Below are 22,251 nucleotides of genomic sequence, written 5' to 3' on the forward strand. Positions count from 1 at the left end.
AGGACAAAAAAATAAAAAGAAGAAGATTTAGTTGTCTGACAGCACTGACAGCTGTTTGTTTATGGAATTTAAAATATTATTTTTATTAACAATTAATTTGTAGATAGTTATTAATTCAATTTGTATAATAGCATTCCAACTGTGTAAGTTAAATAACTATATTAATTATGGCTTTATACGACAACAAGTATTGGCTTCTGTCCCATATACGAAATTCGTTTATATCAACAGACGATACAGGTAAAAATAAATAAAACTTACTAATACATTTGTCTATTTAATATATTCCTGCCCATTTCAAGGCATGTGCGAAGTAGTAATGGTGGGTGAGTCAAAACAAGTTAAAGAAAAGTTTTTCAGTCAGGAGCCTTTTGCAGACCCTGATGAAAGTGATGAAGAGGAAGATGATGATGAGACAGGTAAAAATTCGTTTTATAAACATGGCACAATATGTGTTTTACGGGTTGTACAAACTTTCAATATATTATATATACCAACGTTAGGGTCTTATGATCTTCAAATGGATGCATATTTTGGTATAAGGGATAGAGGGGCAACATCAAGAGCAGAGAAGTTGGAAAATAACACTAAGAAACCTCCTAAAATGAAACATATTAAATGGGAACCGAGAAATAACAGTACAGAGGACAATGATAATGGATCCATTAATGATTTATTTGTGAAAAAGGAAATCAAACCACCTGATAAAACCAATAGTATGTTACCCAGGTTTTTAAATTTTTATTTTTTATTATATTTTTAAAACCTTGTATAATTGAATTCATATAATTTTAAGAAAAGGTTGTAAAATCTGGCCTGAGTGCGCTCATAGAAAAATTTACTCACTTACCATTGAATCCTTATATGGAATTTGCAAAATTTGATGGCTCTGGTCAAGTAAATATACCTACTAGAAAATATAGAATTTTTTTAACAATGTTGCCAGAGGAACAAAGACATTACCCACTTCCTATTGTTTGCATTGCCACTGCTAAAATCCAAGATCTGGTTGGTTTGACATTATTGAAATTCAGGTATGTATAAGTCCTTTGCAATGTTTCAAAGAAGTCTGTCTCTTCAAAAATGAAGTTAATAAATAAAGTTGTGTAATTTGTAGTACAAATCATTCAGATTTTGTTTTGAAACCTGTCGCAAACTATGGATTGTACATCACAGAAGAGGACGGTGAAGTTGACAGTGACTTTCCTAATTTGGATCCTAAAGAGTGTGTGGCCAAATTTGGATTTAACTGCCTAGGTAACAAAATCATTCAATAAATTTGCTATTTTATACTATATATACAGGGTGTTCCTAATTGTAGTTGGGAAACTTCAGCAGCATATACTTTGTATAAAATTTAAATACAATTATTTTCAGGGCTTGTTGAACATAAGGATCCACCAAAGATGGTCAGTTTTGATACACCCGAAGAAATACCTTCGTCGCCCGACAGTAGCGGCGGTAAGAAAAGAACAACTTCGTCTTCCAAAGCTGAAGAGACAAAACAAATTAAAAACGATAAGGAAATAATGGACGGACACAACAGAGCAATGGAAGCGCCATTATACAAATCGTATCGCGTTCATATTGTAAACAAACTCCGCTGGTGGAACATGGAAGTTCATTTAGGTATTATATAGATATACGTTACTTTTTTATTCCATTTTTGTGAACGCCAAATAATACGTTTTCAATTCTACTTAACAACTTTTTATTTTGAAGATTTTTATACCAATAAATTATAGAAATATAAAACTTTTACTTTTTTAATTCATTGTACTTCTATTTAGTGTTTAGTATAATGATCAGTCAGAATTATATATCAAAAAGCCTTAATCTAAATATATTTCTTTTAAACCATAGAGAGAAAAAGTATAGCTTAAGTATAGTAACCTTTAACGTTCAGAAAAAAATAGAAACGCGTTTTTTTTGTAGGAATTAGCAGTGATAAAATTGAAATAGATCCTATTGCTCAGAAAAATACGAAATTGCAACTGGTCAAGCAGAGTCCCATGAGCCATCCTATGGACACAATCGCTTTTTGCGAAGAGCTGGAAACCAGGGGCAATAAAACTACTTTCGTTGTGGTCTATGCTGCTGGATTTGGAGGGAAAAGTAGCGAAAGAAATCCTTATCCAAGCTGTAAGTCTTTAATTACTAGGACAATAAAGAAATATTTAATTAAAAAAAATAAAAGTTGATATTAGATAAGAAATATTTTTTTTTCCTTTATGGTAGGAAAAACAAATTTTTGTTATTCAGCAGAGTCTTAAGAATCCTTATTCAAGTTGTGAGCCTTCAATTTTAACAAGATCAAGTATTTTTGAGAAGTTATAATATCGGGTCATTTGAACTACTTTCCCATCTAAACATCTCGTATTATTTTAGAGACTTTTTCTTAAGGTGCGTTCACACCGGCTGCGCCGCGCCGCGCCGCCCAAAACATTTTTTTAACATATACTTTTGAAGTGTATTTTTTTTAGCGCGCACAAAAGTATATGTTAAAAAAATGATTTGGCGGCGCAGCCGCTGTGAACGCACCTTTACATTATCAGAACAAAAAAAATGATAATTAGGAAACAATAAAAGGTCTGTTCCCAGAAGAATCTCTGACTAGTCAGCGCGTTTCTTATTGGTTGAAATGCGTAGAAGGGAACGCATCAGGGAACAGACCTAAAATCAAACAAACTGACGCATTTTAAGCATTTAAAATATCGAGTCATTTGAACTACTCTTTCATAAAAACATTTTTCGTTATTATTTTAGAGACATGAGTTCTTTCATTACATTTTCAAAACAATGAAGACATATTTAATTAAAAAATAATGATATGCCATACATATATTATCTATACTAATTTGATATTATTAGATAGGTCTTTTTTAGTTTTTTTTTAATTTTATGGTCACAAAAAATATTTTTTAAGCTTTCAACATGCCATCTCTTCAGACATCGCCCAGCTTCAAACATTACGATTTCGAGGCAGAAAAAGACATTGCCGAAGAAATTGTGAGCAAAATAAACCTAATTTTAAATCTCAGAACCAGTCCTTGCAGAAGAGAATATCTAGCAGCCAAGGAAAGAAAACATTTTATGAAGAGAAAAAGTTTCAGGTCACTTAAGTAATTTTTTTATAGTTAAGTTAAATAAAGATATTTATATCAACAGGCCTGTTATTAAAAAAAAAGTTTTTTTTTAAATATTTTATTAGAAAAAAACTATACTATACATTATTCTTAAGTAAAAATTCAAAACATTTTAAAGATAATATTGAGGTAAATTATACAAGTTCTTTTTAAGATAATCAAAAATTAAAATTCATTTATATAATTGAAAATATCCCTCAATGACTTGTTTTAGAACAAAATTGGAACACTTATAATAACAAATTCCCTATGTATCTTACAAACATAATTCAACTAAAAAACTTTCAGTTTTTATAGGCAACTTTTGTTATTAAAAAGTGTTAAATATACACAAATATAATAATTAAAAATATAGTAATAATAGAAAACGTACTTCTACATTAAAATTTATGTTCTAGCTTCATTCTTAGTAGAAAATCCCAACATTTTAATCTATTTTTTAACGTGTTTATCCAAAAGTATACAGGGTGTCCCAGGCTGAGCGTGCATTAAAAGTTTCTAGAGAACCATAATATCTAGATCGGAGATTTTTTGCACATCATTGTTTTACAACGAGATCTATCGATTAAAAATATTTTCAAAATGGCGGCACTTCCGGAAATACCGGAAGTTGACAGCAACTTTCTTATTTTAAATGGGTGCCCCCATTTTTTATTTCATACTTAAATTATCTGTAAAATTGTATGAATATTGATGTTAAACACTCTATACCTATCATTAACCGTTTTTGATAAAAAAAAATATTTAAAATTTTTCGACGAAAAAAACTACCTGTCAAAAAAATTTGTATATCCTAAAAGTCAAATTTAGTGATTACCAGAGCCACTGTGCCATAAAGAGAAGACATGTGGCTATCTATTTCAAAAATTAAATTGTTCAAATGTCATATAATAATAGCGGTAGCTGTCATGGAATTGTGCAATTAAAAAATTATCATAAATCATTTATTTTTAAATGGAAACCCACTTTTTTTATTTTACTAATGAAAAGGTTTTTCAATTCGTTACTTTTAAACTATACATGTCCCTATACCTAAACTAAATCGTTTTTAAGTTATTTAAGATTTAATTTGAAAACATATTTTTCTTGATTTTATCTAGCTTCCTTTGACATTAAATGTCAAACGGTCAGACAATTTATTTCCATCTGTCAGAAAACGAATTATTTAAATTTCCTATATTATAAATACTGCCTGATTAAGAGGTTAAAAAGTATATTTATAAAAATTAATAACTCTTTAGTGATATCTAAAGTTGATATTATTAATTTTCGGTATGATAAAAAAAACAGCGCAAAGTTGGCTTGGAAATGATGCTGCTTTTTGAACAAAGCGTGACAATATGACATGGTCAGATCTATTGTTTTACATCGCTTGACGTTTAAAGTCATAGGCTACTGGTTAAAATCAAGAAAAATATACGCTTTAAAACTAAATCTTAAATAACTTAAAAACGATTTATTTTAGGTATAGGAATATGTATAGTCAAAAAGTATTAGTGAAATAAAATAAGTGGGTTTCCATTTGAAAAAAATGATTTATGATAATTTTCTAATCGGTAAGTTCTATGACAGCTGCGGCCATTATCATATGACATTCGAACAATTTAATTTTTGTAATAGATAGCTACACGTTTTCTCTTTATGGCGCCGTGGCTGTGGTAATCACTCAATTTGACATTTAGGTTATACACAATTTTTTGACAAGCAGTTTTTTCCTCCAAAAACTTAAAATATTTTTTTTCTCAAAAACGTTAATGTTAGGTATAGACTGTTTGATATCAAAATTCATAAAATTTTACAGAGAATTTAAGTATGTAATAAAAAATGGGGGCGCCCATTTAAAATAAGAAAGTTGCTGTCAATTTCCGGTATTTCCGGAAGTGCCGCCATATTGAAAATATTTTTAATCGATAGATCTCATTGTGAAACAATGATGTGCAAAAAATCTTCGATCTAGATTTTTTAGTTCTCTAGAAACCTCTAATGCACGCTCAGCCTGGAACACCCTGTATAATATCCCTCTGAGAGACAAAATGTACACCAAAAATCATTATTGCACACACCAAAACCGCCCGCTGGCTATGGAACACTTGAAATGAAAAATATACCCTTAATATGTATTATAAATACAATAAGCTGACTGATTAATAGGGATTTACAAATGGAACTACATTTTCTTACATTATCATAACAAAAAAGAGAAAATTAATGATAAAATAATAAAATTTGATATTTTTTGGCATTCAACATGGATGGACTCCTAAGAATCTTTATTCAAGTTGTGAGTCTTTAATTTTAACAAACTGAAGCAATTTTAATAATTTAAAATATCGGGTCATTTGAACTACTCTTTCATATTAACATCTCACGAATTATTTTAGAGATCTGAAGTATTTAATTAAGAAATAATGATAAAAAACAGACAGATATAAAATGTATGGTTTCTCTACTAGGACCGAAGCTAACACAACTCAAAAATCACGCTTCCGGTAAATTTACTTAGCAATATTGCCCTTCTTCAGTATCTATCCCTTCCCCTGTACCTCTCCTCACGTCCATATTTGTCATTGCGTTCGCGTTCGTTGTCACGACCGTGATGTTTGTGCTTGTTTTTATTCGGACTTCTGCTCCTATCTCTGTGCTTCCGTTCCCTTCTGTCGTTATCTTCTCTATGTCTACATAAAAATAAAGGTAGTTTGATACAAAACATTCGTTCTTTCACATTTGGTTTTATTCTGTATTTAATATTTAAACGTCCTTGTTTTTGTACCTTTTCAACCTACCTCTCCCTTTCTCTTCTGTCATCCCTGCGATCCCTGTCGTCCCGCAGGAAATCGCGTCGCAAATCTTCCCGTGCTGGCCGTTCCCGTTCGAACCTGCGATCCTCGCGAGCTCTTTGTTGCGCCGCTTGCACCGCTTGTGGAGGAAATTTAGACTACGAAAAATAAATCCAAAATATAAATGGATCACCTGTCTACAGGGTTGTTCACCACATACGACACGGGGTATTGTAGCTAAACGATTAGATTTTTGCAAATTATAAGTTTTGGGTTCGTTGAAGGACTTTTAGAGCTACAATTTAAAATTATTTTTACAAGATACAGAGTGTCCCAAATAAGTAAAAATATTAGTTGTATTTTTTTAAACGGAACACTCCGTATATTATTCTATTTTTAGATTCTACGATTGAAATTAAGTTATATTTGGTTAAGGTTTATCATACCTTACCGTTTTTGAAATATTTTCAATTTTATGAAATTGCAGTAAAAAATTTAAGGCATCGTTTCTCCAAGGGTATTAAATGTTTTAATACTAAATATTTACTTGGATTATTTATTTATTATATTATATTATACCGAGTGTCCAAAAATTTATATTAAATAATTACTAGCTTTAAACGGCAATAACTTGTTTAATTTAAATGGAACACCCTGTATATTTTACGAGAATCCGATGCACAATATAATTGTCTATTAAATTGTATTATACCATTTTTTACCTATCTCTTCAAGTTTTCGTAGAAAATGCATTTTTTATAATTTAGACCTCATTTATCACTATACCTATGGAATATTGACATTTTAGATTTTTTTAAAGCAATATGTACAAAATGTACAGATGGTAAAAATAATAATATTGCAAGCCCATTTGTTTACAAACAGAAAACTATTTAAATATTTGTAAAAGAGTATACCAATTATTAATTATTTATATACCACCATTATTTCCGACCAAAAATTAGTTAATTACATATATAAATTGTTTTAATTAATAAAATATTCTAAATAATTGACTCAGAAATCAATACAATAATAAGTTATGAAAAACAACAATTAAATTTATAACAAAATGAATTTACAACAAAGACGTTCACTCTGTTATACATAATCATTTGTCAAAAAATGAAATAAAATTTATAAGATGTTACTTTTTACCACGCTGTCTAATACACATACAAAATTCAGCTTTTTAGTATTTGGAGCAATTATTAATCAACGTAAACAGTCAATAATTAATGTATATATGTAGTTTTAATACTGGTATCATATTAATTATATGATACCATAATAATTAATAATTAATTAATACTTATTAATTATTTAATACTGGTATCATCTTTAACAAAAACATATGTAAACGGTTTTTTATCTTTTAATGAAATAAGCAAACTATATCCACAATATCTGGTACTCTTTTGAAAATTTGTCACATCTTTAAAAATAATCTAAAATGTCAATATTCCATAGGTATAGTGATAAATGAGGTCTAAATTGTAAGAAAATGCATTTTCTACGAAAAATTGAAGAGATAGGTATATAAATAAAGGTATAAAAATGGTATAATACAATTTGATAGACAATTAAATTGTGCATCTGATTCTCGTAAAATATACAAATACAGGGTGTTTCATTTAAATTAAACAAGTTTTTGCCGTTTAAAGTTAGTAATTATTTAATATACATTTTTAGACACTCTGTATAAGGTAGTATTTGGTTTATAAGTGCAACACAATATCTGATAAATAAATAAACAGTAAATATTTAGTATTAAAAACTTCGATACCCTGGGAGAAATGAAGCCTTAAAATTTTTTACTGCAATTTCATAAAATTGAAAATATTTTAAAAACGGTAAGGTTTAAGTATGATAAACCTTAATTAAATTTACCATTATTTCAATCGTAGAACCTAAAAATAGAATAATATACAGGGTGTTCCATTTAAAAAAATAAATTATTTGGGACACTCTGTATTTTGTAAAAATATTTTTAAATTGTAGCTCTAACAGTCCTTCAACGAAACCAAAACTTACAATTTGTAAAAATCTAATTCTTTAGCTATAATACTCAGTGTCATATGTGGTGAACAACCCTGTATATACCCCTTAATTACCTCGAGATATTTCTGGATCTTTTGTTGAATTGGTACAGGAATCCTGGGGAACAATGTTGAAAACCACTCTAATTTAACCAACCACTGTCTCAGCATTTGTCCGATGGTCATTGTCTGACCTCCGCCAGCTTTCACGTCGACTTCCTGCAACTCATGAAGTGAATTAAGCAAGAGAAAACACAAAGCATGACTCTCAGTAAAATCTGCATTGTCACTGGCCATGTTTATTTCACCTAAGTTGATAATTTGATAAATAATTTTATTTTGAAATAAACATGCCCAAAGAGATCTTTATATCCACCTGAAAAAATGGTAAAAATATAGATAGGCACCACTCTACCTTATGTACGCACCTCTTCATCCTCTAGGTAATCTTCATACCATTCCAATAAGCAACTTGGGGGAAGTACGTATCTTATATACATAAAACCTAGTGACCTACAAAAATGTGAAACTGAGAGCATCTGGAAATTGAAATAATACATTTTCTTACCTTATATAAGGAGAGTCACAGTGTGTAATTAAACCGTTCAACTGTTTACGGGTTAATTTTAATGTGAAGAGTTTGTAAAGTAGACAATATGCCGTTGAAACTATTCCTCCAGCACCTACACCACGAACTCCACCGCACATACCCGTTTGACCTGAATAAAAAAGAAATATATTTACAAAGCTGATTAAACCAATGTATTAATAAATCACCAACCTGAAGTTCTTCTAGATCCTTTTTCCCAAGGCTCCAAGTGACTTACTTTGTAATAAATTTCATCAACCACTTCATGATAAGTTTTTAGTTCATAAAGATTAACTAGAAAAAATTTATTTAATTAGTGACCGAAGCTGTTGAAAACATACGTTGCGTAAATTTGACTGTTCATGTAAAGAAATTGTGTAAACATACCTTTGAAATAGTGAGAACTCTGAATATTCGTTAGAATTAATGGATTAAGATTCATGGTCCTCTCGTTGCCGTACAAAGGTAAAACATTACTTTGCTTTTTCGCTACAGTTGGATCTGCAATTAAGATATTGGTTTTATTAATTCCAAAACTAATAATATGGAAAAATTACCTTCATCACCACTGTTGTTTGGGTCCATGATTTTATTATTCTTACTGTATCACTCTGATCCTATAATAATTTAGATCCCAATTAATATACTTTTTTAATTGGGAAAATGTTGGTATTTAAGTACTTTTAATATAAATAAATTAAAAAATATATTTTTCTATTAATTTATTATAAAATGCTGATAAAATGGCAACTAATGAAGTGTCAAAGTCAAAAGTCAAGTGATGCGCGTTGCAATTTTTTCAGAGATACCAACCATTAATAAATGGTACCCAAAATAAGTTTTAAAATGTAAAGAAAGTAGCTTTTGTTTGTTTTTACATGAGAACTGTGAAAAAATTAAACGTTAGCATGAAATATATTGTTAATCCTGTGTTAAGACAGTTTAACAGTTTTAAGGTATATATTTTTGAAAATACGCAATTTATATATGATATATGATTCTTTTTAAAATTTGTACACAAGATTTTACTCTGTGGTACCGAATTCTTAGAGCTGGAGGGAGTATATTTGTGTCTCTTTCAAATATTTACAAGAAACACAGACAGCAAATTACTGACGTGCAGCAAAATCTTCTTTTTGATATTGTTGGCCTTTGCTCTTATTTTTTGAAAAACTTGAATTTAAAAATTACAAAAACAGGAATAGTTTATAATTGTTTTATTCAGAGGTTTTATTGAATTATAGCCTTCGTAAAAGTTATACTAGAGACTAGAGCCCTAAAATTTATTATTTGATTTTTTTTTGCAGAATGTCTCAATAGGAATTAATTATTTTTACTCATTTACGAGTTGAAGATAAAATTACATATCTAAAGTTAAAATATATTAAACTAACTCTTTAACAATAAAATAATTGATAGAATTTCAACCATAATATTTAAAAATTATTTTATATTTCTATATTTTGAATTTAGCGGGAATAGGGTTAACTAAGTGCTTCAGAGGGCGCAACTGTAATTTTTGCGTTATGTTTTTTTACGGATGATTGTGAGGTACAAAGTGAGTGTATAAAATCTACGAAATTGTATTTTTAACAACTAAATTCTTCATTTTTGATCGACAAGATACACGAAAAAGAAAACCCAATGAATGAGCGCGGAAATGGCTGATGAACAAGTAAGAAAATTCTATGCTAGATTACTGGATACTTGTCCTACTCACTTTACTGCCTGTAGGATAATTAAGAACTATATTATGATTTGTTTTAATAAGTTTATTATATTATAAGATTGCAAGTATGCAAGAGCACAAGGAAAGGTTGATAGACACTAAAAACTTACATTTTTCTAAATGAAAAACATTAGTGCAGCCATGGTTATGTTTATGCAATACAAGTCATGGTTAATATTAACAATTTAGATTGTAGAAAAAGTACTATTTTAGGAACTGTTTAAACTATTTAACAGTTTATATACTATATGAAATTCTTTGAAATACTTAATATATCTGTATCTTCCAATACAAATTTTCTGTAATTATGGTTAGTATGCACTTAATGTGATTTTTAGGAAATCAGACAGATTGAGCATCTCTGCAAACAACTTTATGAAACATCTAACACAGATATTCGTTCTGGAGCTGAAAAGGCGCTGGTAGTATTTCAAGATAGCCCCGAAGCCCTAGCAAAATGTCAGCTTTTGTTAGAAAGAGGAGATTCAGCATTTGCTCAAATGTTAGCTGCTTCAACGTTGACAAAATTAGTATCAAGAAGTACAAGTACAAAGTCTACAATTAAATGTATTTTTATTAATCTCTTAACGTTTCTTGCTTTCTAGCTATAACTGTCCAACAGAAAATCGATATCAGGAACTATGTGTTAAATTATTTGGCCAACAGGCCCAAATTAGCTCCGTTTGTGGTGCAAGCCATGGTCTCACTTTTTGCCAGAGTTACTAAATTGGGATGGTTTGATTGTCCTAAGGATGATTTTGTGTTTAGGAATGTCGTAGCGGATGTTGGAAAATTTCTACAAGTATGTAGCTTGTTGGTGTTACTAAACAGAGGTCGTATCTCTCAAAATATAACTTGTTATGAAATTATGTAACTATTATTTGCCTTAAAGAACTCAGTAAGAATTTACTATTTAATTGTATAAATGCCTATACATATATTTTGTTTGCCCAGAGTTGTTTTTTTATTGTTTTTTTTAGAATGTTAACTGAGACAATATTGTTAAGCAATTAAATTTAATTAGTTTAATTTGTGTTGATCAAGAAATTATTACTCTATAGGTTGTATAAACATTTAGACAATTGATTTTTTCTTTAAAAATAAGGAGGGTTGTTCATATAAATTTCATCAATTTGGAATTTTTCTACAAAAATATTTTTTTATTGTATGTTTTTATTTTTGTTGTACTGTATGCCTTATTCTCTTGTGTGTTTTTATAGGGTTCTGCAGAGCATTGTATGATTGGCGTTCAACTGTTGTCACAACTTACTGTAGAAATGAATCAAATATCTGAGGTAGAAGCAAATAGATCTTTAACAAAACATAGAAAAATTGCTTCTTCTTTTAGAGACTCACAATTATTCGACATCTTTAGGTGTGTCATTTTTATCCCATATTTTTTTTATAATATACCATACCTATAATCGAAAAAAGGCGTCACAGTGGCTCTAAAAACGACATTTCAAAAGCTACCGTGATACCGTTTTTTTTTTCATAGTCTATATTAATTATGTTTTTTAGGCTTTCGTGTAATTTATTATCAAATGCAAGAGAAAATACAAAGAGATTAGATTTTACCGATGAACATCAACATGGTTTGATGACCCAGTTGTTGAGATTAGCCCAGAATTGTTTAACCTTTGATTTCATTGGTAAATTGATCAGTATTATAATAAATTCGTATGTTTTTTTATAAAAATGAATATTTTTTTTAGGAACATCAACAGATGAATCAACCGATGATCTTTGTACAGTTCAAATTCCTACCAGTTGGCGACCTGCCTTTTTAGATTTTACCACATTAAAACTGTTTTTCGATCTGTACCATGCCTTACCGCCGACACTGGCTTGTCTAGCTTTGGCTTGCTTAGTTCAGATTGCTTCTGTTAGAAGGTCTTTATTTAGCAATTCAGAAAGGTAAGTAAGCCAACAATATGATCTCATGTTGACTCCATTTCCTAGTTTATCATGGAATTCCAGTTTATATACCATACAATTAAAAAAACGGCGCCCACAGTGGCCTTTGAAGTAACAAAAATTAGCAGAAAAACTGGCCTAAAATTAGTGTTTAAAGGAAGAAAAATAAAGTTTACAGACATACAAATCATTAATTAAAATTTTTTTTTGAAAATTTAATAGTACCTGGAAAGTCAAGAACGGTAAACTAATAGGATTGCTCATCCTCATTAGAGACGTACGTTCGCCTCTTCAAGCGCTTCAGCTGACAGTTGTGACGCCATTGTAGTCCTTGTTATGATAGTGTGTATTATTGGTTGCCTATGGTAAATTAATAAAAATAACAGCTGAGAAATTTTTATTTAATTATTTTGTCAATTTTAAATGTGAAAAAGGTGTTTTTAAAGTTTTTAGAGCCATAGAGTTTATAAATACGTTCATTTTGTGGTGTGGATTGTGACTAAGTGCCTACAATATTGTTTATTAATTATTTTGCTGGGAACTGCTGTTCTTAAAAATGCATTATGCGAATATTTAATACGATTTATACAGTTAATTTTCGATACTGCATACATATAAGGTTTTTAAATAAATAAACTAAATAATGAATGTTTTGCATACGGCAACCAATAATACACACACTATCATGACAAGGACTACAATGACGTCAATTTTTTTTATCTATATGTTTGATAAGAGACATTGAAATCGGGCCGACATAAATCATCGATTGTCATTTCACAGGTTACTTTGACGCCGTTTTTTTTCAATTTCATGATTTATATGTAACGAAAAAGTCCGATTTTAAAATTTAGAGCTTTATTAAATGAGAGATACTATTATGAAAGAGTAGTTCAAATGACCCAGTATTTTGTTTTAGTTTTTAAAGTTTTAGTTTCAGTATAAAATATGAATTAACTATTATCACGTATGGCTACTATGACGCAGTTTTGAAGAAATTTTTATGAAAGTTTTTTTTCGATTTTAGGGCCAAGTTTCTTACAAATTTAGTTAATGGTGTAAAGCAAATTCTACAAAATCCCGAAGGTTTAGGCGATCCAAATAACTACCATGAATTCTGTAGATTATTGGCTAGATTGAAGAGCAATTATCAGCTTGGAGAGTTGGTTATGGTGGATAACTATCCTGAGGCTATTCAGTTAATAGCTAAATTCACAGTAATGGGCTATTTTTGTATCAAGAATATTATGTTGACTAATAAATTTTTAATACTTTTTTCAGATACAAAGCTTACAAATGTGGCAGTTTGCACCCAACAGTGTCCACTACCTTCTCTCATTGTGGCAAAGAATGGTAGCTTCAGTTCCTTATGTCAAAGCCACTGAGCCTCATTTGTTAGAAAGATATACTCCAGAGGTAAATAAATTCACAGAGGAACTTTTTACATCACAATACTTGTATATTATTAACTTAAAGTTTTGCTGGTCTTTATGATATATTAAGGTAATTGATTTATTTTAGGTTACAAGCGCCTATATAACGTCTCGTTTAGAGTCTGTTGTATTGGTGGCTCAAGATGGCCAAGAAGATCCTTTGGACGATTTGGGTTTAGTCCAACAACAGTTGGAGCAACTTTCTGTGATTGCCAGGTGTGAATATGGGAAAACTTGCGCTCTTTTGGTGCAGCTATTCGACAGAGCTGCTTCCACCTATCAGGAGCTGCTCAACTCGCCTCCTCAACCTTTAGAAATAACTATACAAGAAGGTAAGTGTAAATAAATAGAAATAATGATAATAAACATCTGTTTCTTTAGGACAACTCACTTGGTTAGTCTATATTATCGGATCAGCGATAGGAGGTCGAGTTTCATTTAACTCTAGCGAAGAACATGACACAATGGATGGCGAGCTAGTCTGTCGGGTGTTACAGTTAATGAATTTGACTGACAACAGATTGTCACAAGGTAAGTAAATTTTGTGATTAATTAGCTAATCAAATTCAAAAATTGGAATGATCTGTATTGATTTTAGGTGGCTGTGAGCGGCTGGAGTTAGCGATGCTTAGTTTCTTCGAACAGTTTAGAAAAATATATGTCGGTGATCAAGTACAAAAGAATTCTAAAGTGTATAGGAGGTTGTCAGAAGTATTAGGTTTGAATGATGAGGCGACAGTGTTGAGTGTATTTATTAGGAAAATGTAAGTATTACAAGTCACACTGTTTTTTAAAACTGTTATTTCCAAATAACATTTGGAAGTGTTGTTATTTTCATACCTATTATTTTTTGAATGTAACAATTGTTGTGAACTTGATAGAATTTTGTGGCGCGGCCCTACCGACTTTATATCACGAGACATATCTGTTAGCGCAGTGTTATTTTTATACCTGTTATTTTTTGGGAGTAACAACTGTTATGAACTCTTACTTCGAAATATCAATTCTGTTATTTGTTTATACAAAGGGCTGGCAAAGTTTAGTTTTGGGTCGAGATTTCCGTATGTAAGAAGGGTACAATGCGTTTATAATGTACTGAACAAAGAGAGAACAGTAAAAACGTTGCCAAACGTATGAAATAAACCGAGAAACTGTGCACATTGCTAAGAGACGTGGGAGGGTATATAGCAGATTCGTCGCGATCGACCGATCGACCCAATCAGTACCTAAAATTCTAGGAAAGGGTGTACAGCATGCTTTTAGCTTCACAATTTAATTACGACTCGTGATACTTTATTTATTAACAAGTAGTTGTGATTTTTCGTATAGTTTGTAAATTTTTAAGTGCAAGTTAGAAACACATGCACTTTTGGTAAAAATAAGTGGAATTGAGTTTGTGTTCGACAGTGGTTGCGCTATTAGAACTCTGAATTCAAAAGAAATAATTGATTGTAGTTTTTTAACAAAAACTTTCTTAAAATTTCTGCTATATTTTCTTTGCAGACAGTATGTTAAAATCTTTATAAATAAAAAAGTAACACAATTGCTGAAAATTTCTGTACACTAAAAGTAAATGGATGTTTTTTTTTTAATTTTTGAATGGAAAAAAACCAGCTTATCGATTTTTTCTTATTTAAACATCTTATAAAAGATCCGAACTTCAAACTAAAAAAAAAGTTTCAATATCTAAAGTGGTTCTTGAGTTATCGCGTGTTATGTGTTAAAAGTTGAGTTTTTAACATATCGCAATTACTGACGTTTAAACTGACCGAGAGAGAGAGAGAGAAAGACACCCTAACGATATCCTAATAATTCCATTTCAGATGCTCAGAAACATAGCTAATGATTTTATCCAGTTTTTTTTTGGTAAAAAGTCTTTTAAAAATAAGCGGTTTACGATCGTGATTTTACTTTACTTGACAAGGAAATGTGGCGACGCCGCAACACCATACCGTCGCATTTCTCTCACTCTGACTTAATAAGATCACTATGCGATTTACTTCCACACATTTAAATACCGACTCAAAAGTAAGAGTTGCCAGCACGGTGTAACAGTTCCGCCATTTATAAATAACAGTTTTGTTATTATATTTATAAATATAAGTTTCGTTATTTAGAAATATCTGATATTTAGAAACCTGTTACAATTAGAACTGTTATCTCGAAATAACAGTTCTAAAATAATTAAGTATTGTATCACAGCTAGTTGCTATTAAAAATCATGCTTTTTTATTAAATATGGCTTATTTATTTTTAGTATAACAAATTTAAAATATTGGGGTAGAAGCGAGAACATAATTAAAAAAACCTTACAACTTCTAAATGATCTGTCTGTTGGATACAGCTGTGTTAGAAAGCTTGTAAAGTTGGATGAAGTACGTAACAGATAAAGTAGTTAAGAAATCTTCGTTTTGACTGTCTTTTTATCGCAACTTTTAGGTACAATTCATGTTGAACAGTCATACCAGCGAGCATTTCCCTTTCTTAGGAAACACCGTTTCCGTAAACGAGATGAAATGCAGGTCAATGTTCTATACTTCACTCGGTAGATTACTTATGGTAGATCTGGGCGAAGATGAAGATCGGTTTCACAACTTTATGTTGCCTTTAACTGGTACAATATTTCTTCTTTAACTCAATTTCTAATAAAAAAAAACGTTTTATTTTTATTTTAGCTGCATTCGAAAGTATAGGTCAGTTATTAGCAGCTTCTGAGTCGCCAATGTTTGCGACCGAGGAAGCTAAAAAAGCTCTGATTGGCTTAGCGAGAGATCTTCGAGGTTTAGCTTATTCTTTCAATACCAAAACGTCGTATATGATGCTGTTTGATTGGATGTATCCTTTTGACTACAATTTACGTTTATTTTATTTTATTCTTACTATATGTTTCTTAAATATACCTTTAGCTATCCCAATTATACCCCGATTTTGCTAAGAGCAATAGAACTATGGTATCACGATCCGCAGGTAACTACCCCTGTTTTGAAATTATTTGCAGAACTAGTTCAAAACAGGTCGCAAAGGTTACAATTCGATGTTTCCTCTCCAAATGGTATTTTACTTTTCAGAGAGGCAAGCAAGATCATCTGTAGTTATGGTAAGATACTTTTAAATTATATAGTTTGTTCAAGTTTCATAATAACTTTGAATATTGAGGAAATTTGAAGGAAATAATTTATACAGAATTTCTCATTTTATAAGGCTGATGTAACAGAGTAGTTCAAATAACCCGATATTTTAAAATTTAAAAGAAATGCCTTTATTTCGTTAATAAATACATTTTTTATAATATAACATGTATAACTTATATTTGTTTATTTAATTGTGGGTACTTATTAATACCATACTATAGAAAAATAAACAGCGTCACAGTGGCCTTTGAAATTACAATTTATTTTATTCAGATTTACCACCACTTAAAATACTTGAACTATATATAGTATATAGAGTATAAGGGTTGGAACCACAAAAATTATCATCGACTGTCGTTTTAAAGACCGCTATGACATGAACTCAGTTACTTTTTAATATAATATGTAGCTTTAAAAACCGAAATAACGAAACAGTAGTTCAAATGACCCGTTGTTTTATATACACACACCGGAAAAGTCTAGGGATTTTACAATTTTATCCAGCCATCGTCAGTAATTTTATTATTTGCATTTCTAATATAATAAAATTAAAATAAACAAACAGTTTACAGGACGTATTGAAAATAAAAATGCGAAATTTACCGAATTTTTCAAATTTACCTTGATTTTTATTGAACTCAAAAAAATACACACGTTTTTTTTTATTCTAAACTATGAATTAAAAGAAACAAAGATAAAACAATTTTTACTTAATAAAGGGTATGACCTCCTCTACTGTTCGTTACAGCCCTACATCGTCTCTCCATGCTCCTGATCAGGTTGTCGATCTCTTCTTGAAGTACATCCTGCCACGCTGCATTCATGGCCCGAACCAGATCTCTACGAGTTTCACGAGGAATACCTATTCTCAAAATTCTTCTTTGGACCGCGTCCCATACGTGCTCGATGGGGTTGAGGTCAGGAGATTGTGCCGGCCAGGGTAAGATGTTTAATTGATGAGCATTGATAAACTCACTTACCACTCTGGCTGTATGAGGCCGTGCATTGTCATGCATGCCCAAATGAGGGAGAACATTATAAGGTAGAATTAAAATAAAAACACATTTTCGATGTAGTTGTTTATTTAAATAAATTTGTAGGAGTCAACCATCAGATAAACAAGCTGCCATGGCCCAGTGGTTTGAAAATTTGATGGAAGGTATTGAGAGGAACCTGTTAACTAAAAATAGAGATAAGTGAGTATTTTAGGGAGTAAAAAGGTATGGCAAACTTAATAAAGTTACATTCACTCTGGTTAGGTTAGGTTAACCTCTACCTTTTTTCGAATATAGCGTTTTTAACATATACATATAACTAAAATATACTCAGCCTAATCTCCAAAAAGTGAAGCCCAAACAGTGAAAGAGAAATATGGAATTCTGCATAAGTCTATTTCACCCGGATATTCATTTAACTGCGCATGCATTACCTGAAGAAGTTTTCATTGGTCAGTGTTTTTAAAGGGAAGTGGTTGACTGGCATTTCATCCAAACCAAACCAAACCTTCAATTTTATTTATATTTTTATTATTTATAACATTATCATGGAGTTGGAAAAACATCAAAAAATAGTTTGAAACAATAAACTAAACAACAATCAATCGGAGTTTGGTGCAATCGCAGTTCAATCCATATCCCGGTGAAATAGACTTATGCAGCATTAATATGGAGCTGGGTTATGTTGTTTTTCTCTTACTGCATACGGGGTTAAATAGGGAACCCTGAGTATATTTTAGTTATACGTATATGGTTTTTAACGAAAGTTTCAGTAAATGTGAAATAGAATGGCAACACCGCATACATATACTTCTAGTACAGGAAATAAAAATAGATTACTATATGCGAAATTTTATGCTGAATCCAAATCTGTATAGAAAAATAAGGGCTCTATATTTGTCTTCCACCATGATTGGGCGAAACGTCGCATAAATTTTTTTTTCATAATTTTATCATCACAATAATCTCATACCCAAGAAAAAAACTAAACATATATTCTATAAAGATAAATTGATGGTTGAAGAAAAAAGAAACAAATAAACTATTGTATAGATCATACCTTTGAATAAGAAGACTAAGGAAGGAGCATAATGCTATACATGTATTCATGCATGGTGGGCGGAAAAAGCACTCTAGGGTGGGGATCCTTGACAGTTCTGTTTGACGATGCATTTGACACATTTGAATTTGATTTGAAATTTTGTGGATTTGTCAGTCTTTACGGAGCTTATTTCATGTTATTTATTATTTATTCTACTACTGATAGTTGTATAGAGGTAGTAAATCTAGATGGAAATTGTGGCAGAACTTAAATTAACAGTGACACTATCGCGATTTATCGAAAAAGACTCTAAAATAGTTGGTTGTGTAGCGTGCGGTAGATCTCGGCAAAAATTGAGTGAAATAATGGAACAACTTTTTGCTAGTAAGTGACTAGATAATATACATACGTGTAGTAAACCGATCATTTATGAAATTCACTTAAATTAACTAAATTATATATTTTTCTTGCATTTTAGCTTTTATTTATTACTTGTCAAAGATTAGATGCCAAAGAATTTAGATACGTTAATTTGACTTACCTGCTTCAGTAGCGTATCGGAGGTTTGTGTTAATAAATACTTATTATAACTTATCTATTTTTATTAGAATTATATATTTATATAACAATTTTAATAACTACCAACATTTATTCACAACATAAAATAAAACAACAAATTATTGAGTCTACCCCACGTCTACCCTACATCATAGTTTTACATTTTTTAAATAAAATTAGAACGACACTGATAAACCGGAATTTAAGTCGGCCATATTTGAGGCCCATCGCGGTGTACCTAAGATTTTTGATATACTCCTTCCTTAGTCCTCTTATTCATAGAATCATACCAAATAAACTTTTAGTCACGTGATTAAGCTTTACCGGCACAGCGTTGCCCACTTTTACATATTTTCTTTTAATCAAATTATTTTAGGGAACAAAAATAAATTAATAATAAATATATAAACAGTTATTATTTACATCGTATCTGTATTATTTATATCGGTATCTTTATCGTCTATCTTTCTGTCATTTGGCTCTATCAGTGGCGTGATGTTTTTTTTATCAAAAATTGATGAATTTTATCAAAAATTGATGAATTTTATCAAAAATTGATTGGGATTGCCTCAGACCAATTTACCATTATAACTAGTTTTGCCTGAGGTCTAACTGAGGGTAACTCTAATTTTACAATCGGAAGCGCCAACAAATAAGCAAATTACGTATTTTTGTAATAATCTACTTATAACTAAAAGTATCTAGATACGCTACTGTAAGCATGGCTAAAGGTAAAAAAAAACGTAATGACAGTTACCATCGAAATATCAATTTCTGGTTAGAATAGTCCACCTTTTTACAAACTATGCATTGGCGAACCATCGTAGATAGTTAAAAACTACTTTAAACAGTTTTTTTGCAATAAACACTAATAATTATTAGAAAGCTGTTCAAATGCTATAAAAACTTTCAACTACCGCAGAAAACTCACAACCGTGCGCTGTCAAATATAAGTTGAATGAAAACAAATGAAAACGTCAAATGTCAGCGTAATTCTTACAGATTTCGACAATTTCGTAGTAAAAATGAATCCGAAGCGATGCTGCTAGTTGTCATTGTAATTTCCCTAATATAATTTAATTAGAAAACTAAAAATAATTTCAAAGGTTCAATTCTGGCACAATCTATGTATATTAATTAAAGTTATATACCTATACAAATATTCAGTTTAACGTTTCTGTCGGTACCCAAAAAATATTAATAACAATAATAACATTTGGAAGTCGAACCGTATTCTGTCATCATCGATTTTTGCGGGACATGGTTCGTGATAAAATGTAAATTGTTTTGTCTCCCTTTATTTAGATATCTTTGGTGAGTACCCTTTAAGGAACTTCTTGTATTAAGTTTTGTTTTTATTTCTTTCTAGATTTACTCAAAACTTGTCGATGTTCAGACGGGATGTGAACGATTCACTCAAGGGCCCCAACGTGAACACGACGTCGGTAAATGACATGATGACGTCATAGTGCGGATCGACGAATGCGCGCGCAATTGTATAAAGTGATACCGTGTACACAGTGAGAAAAAGCAAGTTGATTGAGGACTTTTTTGCATTTAATTTTATTGTTTTCTCTCTGTAATTATCGCTGGCGTTACTGAATGGCTGAGGCGGTGTTTTTATAAGGTGTGATGTAGGATCTTTTTTTGTTGTACATTTTTTATATATAATATATTTACATGTAACAAATTATATCGATTAAATATGAACAAAGTGAAATAAGCTACTGGTAACGATTTTTTTTCCGTTGGTAGATGTTTATGCTAAAACTTTATAGAAATCTATTTTATGGTTTGTTACATGGATACTGTTTTAGTATTGGCTGGGCTTGATGGAGAGGCCCAGCTTAAATTAACTGATCAAAACACATAAAAAAGAAATGATGATATAGAAATTTTTCTGTTGTTTTTTTTCATATTCCTTCTTGTTATTAATAAATAAATGCCGATTTGTAAAAGTAGTTCAAATGACTCAGTATTTTAAATTCCCCAATTCTTTGAAAACGGCTACTATAACGTCTCTTTTTATTCGTACGGTAGGTATTATCGAATAATGTATTACTTATGGGAATAATATGTGTTATTAAGACGATATCCTAAAAAGTGACAGAACCACATTTATCTGTGAATTAAAAATGGCAGATAACAACTGTCACTGTTATGTATCCTCTCAATATTTTTATCTTTATTGACAACTTTTTTAGAGACCAATATCATTTTATATACCGTAAGATAAAAAAGTCAGCTCAGGGTTGCCTTGGAAATGAAGATCGTTGTCATATGAGGTATGTCAAACAAACAAAACATCCCCCTTACGGCGTTTTTTTCGATCATATGGCAACAATTAAGAAAATTGCTACAAAGGTTTAGGGGAGTGTATATGATCGAAAAGAAACGCATCGGAGTTTTTTTTTCTGAAGGATCGACGCCTATATCTCATTTACTAAAAATTGACTTAAACTTTTGTCAGAAATTAATCTCTATTTAATTTAGATAAAAGTAACATGTTTTTATAGACAAACATATTTATAAAAAGAATAAAATAGAATAATTTATGAAAAGAATTTATTTATGAAAGAATATTTGAACACATTGTGAATTTTTCATACCAATTTTTAGAAAGGTCTCTGTAACGCCGCTTTTTTTTCGATTATCCGGTACATATACAGTATGTCCCCGAATTGTCTTTACAAGAGGAAAAAAACTCAATTATTATTGACATTTTGAGAAAAATGTATTCTTGGTAAAAAAATGTTGCTTGTTCTAAAATTATTAATCCCGTTTATACTTTTCCAAATTTCCATACCGTTTTAGAGAAAATTAAAAAAACATGAAAATATAGCTGATTTTTTTCTGCAAAGTCCTAAAAATGAGAACGCCGCGTTTCTATGGTAA

At 30.5% G+C, this 22,251-nt stretch overlaps 3 protein-coding genes across 4 annotated transcripts; 2 read left to right on the forward strand and 1 right to left on the reverse strand.

The window, feature by feature from the left end:
• Window positions 1-29: 29 nt before the first annotated feature.
• On the forward strand, window positions 30-3,165 carry LOC115882436 (stress-activated map kinase-interacting protein 1). The gene is made up of 8 exons (XM_030900497.1): window positions 30-240; window positions 303-419; window positions 504-716; window positions 797-1,034; window positions 1,118-1,257; window positions 1,378-1,629; window positions 1,936-2,142; window positions 2,927-3,165. The coding sequence occupies exons 1-8, from the start codon at window positions 168-170 to the stop codon at window positions 3,124-3,126; spliced, it is 1,440 nt and encodes a 479-aa protein (XP_030756357.1). The 5' UTR covers window positions 30-167; the 3' UTR covers window positions 3,127-3,165.
• A 1,891-nt stretch (window positions 3,166-5,056) lies between these two features.
• On the reverse strand, window positions 5,057-9,305 carry LOC115882430 (pre-mRNA-splicing factor 38B). 2 transcript variants are annotated; one of them, XM_030900491.1, is made up of 8 exons: window positions 9,109-9,301; window positions 8,939-9,052; window positions 8,744-8,845; window positions 8,531-8,681; window positions 8,391-8,475; window positions 8,038-8,181; window positions 5,930-6,081; window positions 5,057-5,821 (listed from the first exon to the last, which is right to left on the reverse strand). In XM_030900491.1, the coding sequence occupies exons 1-8, from the start codon at window positions 9,134-9,136 to the stop codon at window positions 5,665-5,667; spliced, it is 933 nt and encodes a 310-aa protein (XP_030756351.1). In that variant the 5' UTR covers window positions 9,137-9,301; the 3' UTR covers window positions 5,057-5,664. The 2 variants fall into 2 exon arrangements, with proteins under 2 accessions (XP_030756351.1, XP_030756352.1); XM_030900492.1 differs by having other exon boundaries at window positions 5,697-5,821; window positions 5,917-6,081; window positions 9,109-9,305.
• A 744-nt stretch (window positions 9,306-10,049) lies between these two features.
• LOC115882420 (exportin-7) lies at window positions 10,050-21,247 on the forward strand. The gene is made up of 19 exons (XM_030900476.1): window positions 10,050-10,226; window positions 10,619-10,826; window positions 10,886-11,082; window positions 11,501-11,655; window positions 11,802-11,932; window positions 11,996-12,197; window positions 13,225-13,414; window positions 13,479-13,613; window positions 13,719-13,962; window positions 14,012-14,161; window positions 14,229-14,394; window positions 15,888-16,005; window positions 16,070-16,244; window positions 16,306-16,465; window positions 16,537-16,750; window positions 16,814-16,845; window positions 17,759-17,803; window positions 17,862-17,957; window positions 20,726-21,247. Exons 1-19 carry the CDS (start codon window positions 10,200-10,202, stop codon window positions 20,823-20,825), a joined length of 2,745 nt encoding a protein of 914 aa, XP_030756336.1. The 5' UTR covers window positions 10,050-10,199; the 3' UTR covers window positions 20,826-21,247.
• The last annotated feature ends 1,004 nt before the right edge of the window (window positions 21,248-22,251 follow it).

The sequence above is a fragment of the Sitophilus oryzae genome, unplaced genomic scaffold, assembly GCF_002938485.1.
Source record: "Sitophilus oryzae breed Bouriz unplaced genomic scaffold, Soryzae_2.0 scaffold_177_pilon_pilon, whole genome shotgun sequence".
In the NCBI taxonomy this organism is placed as follows: domain Eukaryota; kingdom Metazoa; phylum Arthropoda; class Insecta; order Coleoptera; family Curculionidae; genus Sitophilus; species Sitophilus oryzae.